Below are 12323 nucleotides of genomic sequence, written 5' to 3' on the forward strand. Positions count from 1 at the left end.
ACCGACTCGCGCCATCCTCCGGCGCTTGCCCCGCCCCCGCCCACTACTGGGAATGGGACGGAGTATTGGCGTACAAATTCGCAAACGGCCCAGTCGCTAGCCGACCATTGCGACCATTGCGGATGCTCTTGTGTCTACAAATTATTCAAATCAAGGGAATGGGTGCGTGTGGCTGATAGACAAAAAATTGCAATATAATACTTGTAAGATAACACAATATCTTAAAGTAAAAAAAATCAGTGTAGATTACTGAATTTAAAAAGCTCAAAATTAAAAGTGCACCAAGTTGATTACAGAATTCACAAAGGTCAAAATAACATCTGATACTAAGAATTAAGATAGATAACATCATAGCAAATTATCCAATATCACCAAAGTTGATTACTGAATCCAAAAGCTTCTCCACTTTTCACGCCAAATCACATACCAACATATATGCCTGACTAAAATATGGTAATTCAAATTTTTGGGAGTAATTCACTATTTTAGTAAAACTCAACGCATTTTTCCACGCCTACTTTTTTTTCTCTTCATCTCTCCACCTTTTTCATTTTTCACTTTATTCTCCATTTACTTAACTCACCTAACACAATTTTTCTTAATCTCCGTGCCGAAAAGAAATGCATCCATTACTATGGAACTAGGGGTGAGCAAAAAAATCGAAAACCGAATATCCGAACCGAACTAAACCGAAATTTTGAAATTCGGTACGATTTTTTCGGTTTTTTGGTTCGATTTAAAAATAAAAAAATTTCGTTTTTTCGGTTCGGTTCGGTTTAGGCAAAAAAAACACCGAAAAACCGTATTGAATTTTAAATATATTATTATATATTTTTATTCTATCAATTTAGTATATTATCATATATATAATATATATTCTTTTAATATATTTTTATATAATACATATTATATGTATATTCTATTAATTTTATATTATACTTCCTCCGTCTAGGATAATTCGTCTCAGTTTTCCATTTCGGTCCGTCCCACATAATTTGTCTCATTTCACTTTTACCATTTTTGGTAGTGGACCTCATATTCCACTAACTCATTCCCTACTTCACATTTTATTATAAAACTAATATATAAAGGTAGGACCCACATTCCACTAACTTTTTCAACCCATTTTTCATTACAATTCTTAAAACCTGTGCCCGGTCAAAGTGACCCGAATTATCCGAGACGGAGGGAGTATATATTTATATTCTATTAGTATATATAAAATAAAATAAATTATGGAGTATATATTAATATATACTATTTCTTTTTCATTTTTCTATTTTTTTAAAATTTTGGTTTTTGTCGGTTTGGTTCGGTTTTTTAAGTTCGATTTTCGATGCCCATTTTTTTTACTTTTATTAAGTCATAATCTTTATCTCATAGTGCATTAGTGCATTGTTCAATTAAAAAGATTAAACACTTTATTGGATTTTCGAATAATTAATTTTGTTTCATTATATTATAATGTAATTTTTCAATATATGAGATTCATGTAGTATAATAGAGTTACCAGATAATAATTATGTTTGCTTCGAATGAAAGAGCAAATTTCCGCAACAGTGTTATTACAAATGTTTTGATGGCCTATCTATCTTCACGTGACATATAAATGTCTAAAAATTTTTATTTATGATTTTAGAGAAATTTGTGATTTATGCTGGCCAATCATATTGATTTTCAAAATATATGGCAATTTTGTGGGTATCAAATTGCAAGTAACATAAATATCGTCCACAAAATTATTTGCACAAACAATGAAGGGGAGATTGCAACAACATGTGACCAAAGTAACTAGCTAGCACTGTTAATTCATATCCAGAGTCAATATCTCTTCTACTCTTGGCCAATTTGGTGTTCCAATACTTAACTTCAAGCAAAATACAATGAAAAGTTTATAAATGGATAAAAATACATATGCATACAGTCTTATTAATTTGACCCTTTCTGTGGATGGATGAATGTATTACACTAACAATGCTTTAAGGGGAGATATATATGATCAGACAGTGTAGTGCGGATTGACATCAATGTCTAACCCCCTCAATTTGGCAAAGGACTCTACCTTCCCTTTCAATGTGTGCAGCTCCCTCAACCTATATATAAGTAATCATGTAAGTATTTCAGTTTTGGGAAACATTTTGTGTACATTTAGACTGACCTTGCAACTTCAGCGCGTCTCTTCGCTTCCTCGGCCATGATGTTCATCTCCCTCGAGGCGTTTTTCTCGCTGAACATTTTGGTTTCTGCGGATTGCAGACCGTGTATGGTTCTCTGTTCTGCTGCCCACGCTGCTTCTCGTGCTTCCTTTCCGAAATCCCTTTGGGAGTTGAAGGCAGTCTGAAACCATAAATATAAATATTTTTCATTTTTGAACTCACTACTAGCTAGGGATGTGTTCAGTTGCTAACTGCTAACTAATATTTTGAATTCATCTATATATATTATAGATGTCAACACGAAGCCATTTGTACGGCTTCGTGTTGACATAGTTAGCAGTTAGTATGTCGATATAAGTAGAACAAACCCTTTGGTTAAGCAGAAGATTCCATGCTCTCCCACTGAGAGCATATCTGACTCCAAATTTGATAGGATCAAGCAGCAAGTATGACAGGATGTTATACAACCAGATCACACCACACCATCCCCACCCTATTCTCTTTATCCCGAACATGCCACACGTCACCTCTGCGGATAATAAGGTTGCGACCAGTTGTGCAATGATGAACGCCGCCACAAGGAGGAGACCGGGCCTCTCTGTGTAGGACCACCCTCTCGACCGAGTCACAAATATCAAAGCCTGGCTGATGGTGCTCACTTGAAGATACACAGCAGATGGCAGCATCAGTGGAATCTGCAACCGCGATTCCTATGTCTGCAATCTTCAGCGCTGGCGCGTCGTTCACTCCATCCCCTGTCATCCCACATATGTGCTTCCTGGTTTGCAAGATCTTCACAATCTCGTACTTGTGTTCTGCAGCCATGAATGTTTGCTAAAATCATACTGGCAAAGCGTTGTTCAGTTGGTAAGACGCTAGTTGATCTTTCTCAAGTAATAGTATGATTACCTGGAAAGACGCCAGCGAAGCCATCAGCTTTCTCGATAAGCTCCTCCACGGGCAGAGCAGCAGCCGATGAGTCCTTGTGGTCTCCAAGCAACGACGAGGAAGGATACATGTTGGTGCCCATTCCAAGCCTCCGTCCGGTCTCCTTTGCAATTGCTAGCTGATCACCTAATCCAGATCAACATTTAAACTTCTTCTAATGTATCATATCCTGAATGTTCAAATAAAGTAGTATTTTCAATAACGAACCGGTTATCATTTTAACACTAACTCCAAGATCAAGAGCTTTTCTGATAGTCTCTGCACTGTCGTGACGAGGCGGATCAAATAGAGGAAGAAGACCAAGGAATTCCCACGGACCGCCCGTGCTTTCTTTCGTTCCTTCTGGGACTTCCTGAAACGTATGATTTTACGTTCGTAAATGAGGTAGTACTACTATTTTATACTTGTAATGTATAGAAAAGTAACCTGGCGAGCAACAGCAAGCGATCGGAGACCTCTCTCAGCAAATTTATCAATGATAGAGTGCACTTTGTTTGCAATTTCTGATCTGTTATACGCGAGGTTAAGAATCTGCACGCATGAATGTTTTCGGGTTAGTAATATCGTACGTAAATAAATGGCTGAATTGGACTTATTACCTGCTCTGGAGCACCTTTGCTGACTCTGTGCATTTTTCCATCACTGTCTAAGTAGGTGAGTGCAGTCCTCTTGTCGGTTGGGTTGAAGGGGAGGAAGTGAATTTCCGTTATCCCAGCCCTCGCCTTCGGTTGAAGAAACAGGCATGAGTCGAAGCCACATTTATCGGATTGGGACGGATAAAGTATAGTACATTATATAAGGTTACCTCTTTGGGATCATCTAACATGGAAACAATGGCACAGTCAATCGCGTCTTGATTCTCCAACCGGGAAGCTCTTGCAGCCATCAAGACGACCATATCTTTGTCAACGTCTTTGGCAAAAACCTCAACGATGCTTTTGTCGACGCTAAGTTTGTTGAGAGTTAGAGTGCCGGTTTTGTCACTGCAGAGGACATCCATCCCGGCCATTTCCTCAATCGCTGTCATTCTCTTGGTGATGGCGCCCTGCTGCGAAAGGCGGTGGGAGCCAATAGCCATGGTGACAGACAGAACTGTGGGCATCGCGATGGGGATTCCACCGATCAACAGCACAAGAAGGTTCTCTACCGCGTCCCGGAATTTCCTATGCTGGCATGCGAGCACGATCACTTCAAACACCATGCCGGTCGCGATAGAGCAGATGCAGAAGTTTCCGATTGATGTCAACACCTGATGGACATTGGAAAACATTTATTGGCGAACGGACTAAAAAGAGACATAATGAGACATGATGTAAAGTAGAAAACCTGCTGAAAATGTCCAACATGTGTGGTGTTTTCGACAAGATGAGCCGCCTTTCCGAAGAAAGTATGGACTCCGGTGGCAATCACAACTGCTTCAATCTCACCTTGCTTGCAGGTCGAGCCCGAGTACACCCCATCACCGGGATGCTTCGTCACCGGCAGTGACTCTCCTGTTAAAGCCGACTGAAACATACACAACATTGCTTCCTTCATTTCTCCACTTCATAACACAACTCATCAAATTTGGATCATAGAATTAAAAGAATTAAGATTTTGAAAGTGTAACTTGCAAGAACATAAAAGAGACTAGCCTGATCAATCTTTAAAGGATCTCCTTGGAGTAATCTTGCATCCGCAGGAATTATATCCCCGAGTTTTATGCTAATAATATCTCCCGGAACTAAAACTGCTGCATCTTCCTCATTCCATTTCCCGTCGCGTAAAACCTTCACAGAGAGAGATGAAAATTGAAAACCAAATACTGAAAATTACAAAACACAAGCTTTTAAGTCACCTTTGCTTTTGGAGCCAACCGCGCCATAAGAGCTGCAGCTGCATTTCCAGCGTTATTCTCCTCGATAAAACTTATCGTTGAATTCACTATAAGAAGACCCATAATCCCAACGAAATCGCTATAATCAACGTTATTTTTCTGCAACACAAACACTTTCATTAGGCACATATATGAACATAGGAGTAATTAATTTCATTTCCTTTTAAATTAAATATCATGTTCTTCACTTTACCTTTCCATGAGGAACAGCAATAGCAATAATAGCTGCTGCTTCCATCACCCAAGAAAGAGGATTCCACATGAACCCCAAAAACTTCAGTATTTTGTTCTCCTTCATTTATCACACCAAACACAAGAGATTAGCTAGCTAGTAGTAAGCCAAAATATCGAATTCTACTATCCATACATCGAATAACATATGTTAATACCTTTTTCTCTTCGAGTTTATTGTGACCGAACACTTGAAGCCGCCTCTCCACCTCATCCGAGCTGAGACCCTCTTCTGTGCATTTCAGTTTATCAAGAACTTCTTCGATAGGGATATTCTCCTGAGAGACGACACATACTTACGAATCATATACATGTAACAATCATATGTAAATAATCCAGAAATATAAATTTATAACTACCAGATCAATAGTTTCATTGTTGATGGCCTCTAAAGCTGCAGTGGTTTTGTCCATCTCCATTGCAACAAGCTAGAGACGGCAGTAGGCTTCTTTTGTAGTTGGAGAAGAGAAAGAATGAAAGAATGTATATATATATATAGCATAGTTGGTGTAAACAAGAGAGTGAATGCGAAGACAGAAGAGTCGGGGTTGGCAGCAAACAGTAAGAGCCAAAGGAGGAGTGGACGAGGAGAGGAGCGGCGCCTCCCCTCTGAACTTCCGCCAACAAAGCATGCATAAATGCCTATTTTATTTTATTTTATTTTATCAACAAGAATCATACCAAGTTGTGATACTGTGATCAGTTTTATGTATACAATGCTGCAGTGTTAGATACTTATATATTTTTGTTTTCTTCAAATATATCAAGAACGGCTCCTCGAATATACTGAACACTATGTACGACAACACTCAAGATTGGCATTTCTGATCTAACTTATTTAATATACGACATACGAACAAAACGTGAATTTTATCGATTATCTGTCCAACTTTGTGTTTTCATATCCAAATTTCAAAGATGCCGTTAATTGAGTAGTACTCCATTTTATACTTATAATAATCTCCCTAAATTAATACTACTAGTGGTTTCTTAGTCTATGATTAATTGAGTCTATTTGATTCGTCTATGATTTTAAGAAATATTGTGGAAAGTGAGTTAAAAAAGTGATTAGAATATGGGTACTAATTCGATATATATTAGTTTTATAATAAAATGTGTGTGAGTTAGAGCATCTCTAAGGGAGTAAGATATAAAGAAAACCTTCTCAAAAAGGGAAATATAACCTTCCCGAAAAACCAATTTCAAAAAGGTATATAGAAAGGTAAATTTTATTTTCTAAAATAAAAAAATTATACAAGATGCATTTTAAAACACAAATGTATAATACCTTCTCAAATACGAGATTGTTTTTTCATAAAAAAAAGACAAATGTGGTAGTTATAAGATTTTATCTGCGCATTGATGGAGATGTAAAGATACCTTTTTAAAATAGAAAAAAATGTATACTACATTCTCAAATACATTCCCCTTGAATAATGACATTTCATGTAAAAAAGATAAATATGGTAGTTATAAGACTTTATTTTCCATTTACCTCTCTCATTGGAGATACTCCTAGTGAAATGTGGGTCAATTACCAAAAGTAGCTATAAAAAGTAAGGACGTCAATTAATTGTGAACAGGTAAAAAAAATTAGTGCCAATTAATCGTGGACGAAGGGAGTAGTAAAAAGCATAATTAACTAGTAATTAAATAGTCACTTAACGTAAGTTATACTAAGAGCATCCACAGTAGGAACGCCCTAGTAATAGCCTAGCAATAGTCTAGCCAAAAACCTCCTTTTGCCACATCATCATGTCTTTCCCACAATCTAGCCACTGCCCTAGCCAAGCAACAGCCTAACAATATCCTAGCCAAATTCATTTGATAAAAAAACACCAAAAACAACAAAAAAATAAATTGGAGAAAAAAAATATGGAACTAACTAATTCAAAAACTTTCGTTATATTAAAATTTGGAAAAAAATACAAAGATTAAACAACCATTTAAACAAAATACAAACGATATTAACGTGCAACTCTATGTGCCCATAATTCTTCAATTATATCATACTAGAGTCGAATATAGGCTTCTTGCTGTACGTCGATGTTGGATGGGGTGAGGGACCACTGGCTGCACCTGTTGCTGCACGTGCTGTTGCACCAACCGATCTATCTCCGCGGATGTCTGGTCCCACAACTAGTCATCGATTCGCTGCATTGGATCATCATCACCATCATGAGTCATTTTTATCTACAGATAATGAGAGAGGAGGAAAAGATAATTGTTAAAACAAGTCGTGCGAATGAAATGAAGTGCAACGAGCCGTATATATAGAGTTGAATTATAAAAGAAAAATCAAATATAGGCATTAGCCGATCGCTCACCGCAGCTAACGGCTATCGTCCGCGCCCGACCTCTAGTCCACCTCCCGCTCGTTCACGCCGCTAGCCGGTCAAAATAGTGGACTAGCTGCCCGTCCTAGATTCCTAGCCGCTAGCCGGCGGCTAGGGCTGGCGCTAGTCCACTACTGTGGATGCCCTAAGTACTAGCGTGAAACCTATCAAAACCAACAAAGAAATCATTTTACGCAGTGATTGATAATTATAGTAGTTTACATTTTTTTATGCTATAGGGATGTATTCATATTCATAACATAAATATATGTAAAATATAACACCAATTTAAACTATTGAATATTCTCATCTAATATCTCTCATTATGTCATGTTCAAATATCAATAGTGACTATTGACTATGAGTATGACTACGAGTATCCATATGTCAAGATATTTGAAATTTTTTTTATTATAAAAAGTTGAAGATGGAACTTTTTTTTGCATATCACAAAATTAAGTATTACTCATAATTGAAGGTTATAATATATTTAGAAATTTGTCAAAAATATATAGTAAAGATATTTATAAAAGATATGAATATATGATAAGTTTAGTACATTTATAGTGAATGTATAATTTGAGGTATCACTATATAGATTTGTCTTTTTTTAAATAAAGTGTATAATACAATTGGATTGAATGTATAAGTTTCCAAATTGTCTTTTATATCAGGGTATTTTTGTCCTGAAAAATTTGAAAATAGTAAAAAAAGTACTTCAATTGATAATAAGTGGTAGTTGATGGACCTCAAATAATATTTTTCAAAATTTACGGATCTAAAATAATAGTTTGACAAAGTTCACGGACCATAAAAAATGTACGCCCCGGTCACATAATAAGAGTCACATTTTTCCATTTTGGTCTGTCCCACAATAAGTCACATTTCACTTTTACTATAAATGATAAGTAAGTCTTACATTCCACTAACTCACTTTACTCTCATTCTATTATAAAATTAATATAAAAAATGGACCTCATATTCCACTAACTTTTTCAACTCACTATTTTTTACATTTCTTAAAACTTTTGTCCACACCAAATATGACTCCTATTGTAGAATAGCAGGAGCAGTATTTTTTTTATTTCGCTTAGGACTCAGAGTAATAAGAGGCTGCATGATCAAAATTCAAACACAATTAACAAATATAGATCAGTGTAAAACATAAAATATTCGCTTCCAGATATTAATACAAAAACTGTATGAAACCAAATTGAACAGATGAACGCGTAAGTTATCAAGTAAATATACCGTAGTTCATAATTAAAGTCAAATGCACTTTTATTTCTAGAAAACCAATAATAACATCAAACCCAGTGTGACTAAGTATTTCCCAAAATAATTTCCATCATAACTTCTTACCTGCAACCTTCCACTTATCAACCATATTCCCAATAAATTGCTACCTGTTTTCTTTTTGTCCATCTCAACGCATTAATTTAAGAAATGTTGATTTGTTTGTTGAGTGGAAAGAGAAAATAGTAGTAGTATATTTATATTATTGTAAGAGAGAATTTTTTCTAAAAAATAGAATGTGACATCGATTAGGACGAAGGAAGTATAAAGTTGATATTTTCTCATATTCCACTAACTTTTTCCACACATTTTCAACTACAATTCTTAAAATTCGTGTCAAATCAACCGTTGTCAATTAACTAGGAACGTAACGAGTAATTCATTAATACTAAAATAATAACTAGCTAGTAGTATTTCCTTTTTAAACAGCTTTTTAGTTGCAAGACCTTTCCCTCCCTATTCGAAGTCATGACACGACGTGTTACAATAGCATATGAATTTGTCGCTCACAAGATTTTGACTTTTTTCAATTTTTATTATTTTTGACCTGGCTAAATTGTTGATTTCAAACTAAAACCTATTCATATTCATTAAGAAAATTAGTTGAAATTATAAAAAGCCTAATGATATCCCAAACTTTTGTAATATTTCTTCAATAATAAGAAATTAAACCATGTTCGGATGTTCCTATTTAATCCGCGTAAAGATATCCGTGAACATACGTTGAATATAAAGGGGTAGTATTATATATACCAAACTAGTTTTAGATGCTAAACACCAAACAAATCATTATAAAATAATACGGAATTCACTATAATTTTATTTATAATTCTTTATAGTGAATTCATAGATTTTAAAATAATAACTTGATTTAAAAATTTAAAGTTCATTATAAATGTGTTATTAGTTCATTATAATGAACTTTAGATTATGATTTTGTTTGCCATTTAAAGTTTAACACTGGTTTAGTATTGATCGTAGTCTGAATATGAAGTTTGTATATTTCTTAACAAAAAGAGATTAAGATAAACGAAGTAGTAGTAAATGATGAGTGTAGCCTACACTAGGAGATGTGGGTGGCAATACAAAGGCTCAGTCCTCCGCATCGCCTCCTCAATCTCGAGTGGGAAGTTGAGGATCGCCTTTCTGCCCCTCATCCTGAACGCCGCCCTATCATAAGCCCTAGCTGCCTCCGCTGCCGTGTCGTACGTCCCCAGCCACACCCTCGACCCGCGCCTCTTAGGGTCGCGAATCTCTGCCGCGTACTTCCCCCACGGCCGACGCCTCACCCCCCTGTAGTGCTCCTGATGATGATGATGATCATCAGGAGCACTCCCGATCCCGAACTCGATCCACTCCATCTTTGGACTGATTCGCGATCCCGAATTGATGGCACCATTGCCATCAATCTCGGATTCTCCCAAGAGATGCATTCGAATTCTTTCGATGGCGGAAACTTCGTCGGGGAGCGCCATGGAAACCAAATTATGTGTCAAACAAAGTTTACTTAGGTAATTAAATAGCGACTTTATTTAATTTAGAGAGGAAGCTTTGGTTGATTCTTGAGGAGAGTGTGTGTTTGGTATTTATAGATGAAGTTTCTTGTGATATTTGGAGATGGTCTTTGGTCAATTCTTTGCGAAAAAATTGAGCTAGTCTTTTGGAGATAATTAAAATGATTTTGTTGACCCGCTGACGCATTTGCGGTTTATATGTCAACTCTTATCACGATCATGCCGTTCCATTTAGTAAAATTATATTAAAATAAAGCTAAAAATTGTTTTATAAATAATGAAATCAGTTTCGCCGAAACTTCCTTATCTCAGACCATGGCATTATATTATACTGATATTGTCCATTTTAAATCAAGTTCTACGCGAATTAGTTTTTGAGTAATTCTTAACAAGCCTAAAACTAATTGCGATTGGACAGCAATTATTATATACAACTTCCAATTTTCCACTATTTCCGATATGTGACGGGTTGCGTCCAACAAACCTCCCTTCAAATCGAGACCAGATCGAGAACACAACTGACACATTGAATCTTTCCAAGCACGACTCAAACCCTAAGTCATCTTGAGCCTAACTCGAACATGGGTCGTTCCAGCCCTGACCCTTGGGGTTATCCTGGGTCCGACTCTAACCTGAGTCATTTAGGGCCCGACCCTTTTCAAGGCTCATCTAGACCTGACCCAAAGCCACCTGGACTCTAATAGAACTTGTTAGGATCATCGACTGCATATTAGTTTTATATTGTACGTTTTTTGAGTTAAATCTATACGAATTTATTTTTGAGTCACTCCCAAAAGACCTCAAATTAATTAAAATTGAACGGACCTTATTTACACTGTTTCCAACTTCCCCCTTTATCTGATATGGTAAAGGTTTGCACTTTGCACCCAACAAGAGGATGGCCTATAGACTATATATAATCTCTCATTAAATTGATTCCAAAATAAATGAAAGAATAAAAACTTGTCATTTCTTGTATATATGACGAGAAATAGTCAAATGATGTTTACAACATTAGCTTAATTAATTATTTATTCCGAACCCACTTATGTTTGAAATTTAGGGCATTTCGTTGACAAATTAATATTTCGATCGATTCTGGACTAAGGAAGCATAAATATATATGAAGATAAAGTGTCACAAAATAAACCGCAAATATTCAACTTAACCAGATTAAAGTAGTGCGGAATTCCTGCTCTTTGACAAAAAACTATCGAAAAATGGTCAGAACCCCAATATAAGTCAAAGTCGATATATTTAGCCACAGTTACCATTTATATGCATTAATTTGCACTTTTTAATTAGATTCAAGAATGACTCAATGAAGAATCTATTTGTTAATAATGGGTTCTTTTTCAAACACTCGTTTTCTTACTATGTGTAGAAGGAATATCAACATTTACGCACATTATTAACTTGGCGAAAAATAAATTAAATGGAATGATTAATAATACTTTAAGTACGTTATATGGAGGCATTCAATATCTTTTAAATAAAAATTATGATTGTTTCCGCTTTCTTAGCAATGTCTACATATTATAACGAATTTAGTATAAGCTTTATAGCTATTTAATTAGTTGTGATATCTTCTAACACAATATTTCATCGCGTAACAAATTAACTAAACACTATTTACTGTACAATTTCAATCTTACTTTATCAATGACGAATTAAAATCCGTATTAACTCTAAAGATTTATTTTTATGGAATGGAGGGAGTATATTTTGCGGCGAACACGGTCAGAAAAGAACATGTGAAGTGAACACGAGGTCCATCTGCCGCTTCCGGAAAAAGAAAAAAACCCATATCGAAGGAAAACACAATCCCTATCAAAGCGAATACGTGTCTTCTCCAAACGCGATTCGTGTCACACAAATGTAGAGCGGTGAACACGTGACAATCCCATTCCCTCACGTGCCACCGCCATGCAATTTCCCTTTCCATTATAATTACAAACACACACAC

The 12323-nt window shown here is 35.9% G+C and overlaps 1 protein-coding gene and 1 pseudogene across 1 annotated transcript; both read right to left on the reverse strand.

Moving 5' to 3' along the window:
* Window positions 1-1999: 1999 nt before the first annotated feature.
* Window positions 2000-5630, reverse strand: LOC125186554 (annotated as a pseudogene).
* A 4191-nt stretch (window positions 5631-9821) lies between these two features.
* On the reverse strand, window positions 9822-10385 carry LOC125186553 (ethylene-responsive transcription factor 5-like). Its single transcript, XM_048082933.1, has one exon. It carries the CDS (start codon window positions 10316-10318, stop codon window positions 9902-9904), a length of 417 nt encoding a protein of 138 aa, XP_047938890.1. The 5' UTR covers window positions 10319-10385; the 3' UTR covers window positions 9822-9901.
* Window positions 10386-12323: the final 1938 nt, after the last annotated feature.

The sequence above is a fragment of the Salvia hispanica genome, chromosome 5 (genome assembly GCF_023119035.1).
Source record: "Salvia hispanica cultivar TCC Black 2014 chromosome 5, UniMelb_Shisp_WGS_1.0, whole genome shotgun sequence".
NCBI lineage: Eukaryota > Viridiplantae > Streptophyta > Magnoliopsida > Lamiales > Lamiaceae > Salvia > Salvia hispanica.

Coding starts and splice junctions, on each gene's coding strand:
- LOC125186553 (XM_048082933.1), bottom strand. CDS start 10,318: ATGGCGCTCCCCGACGAAGTTTCCGCCATCGAAAGAATTCGAATGCAT.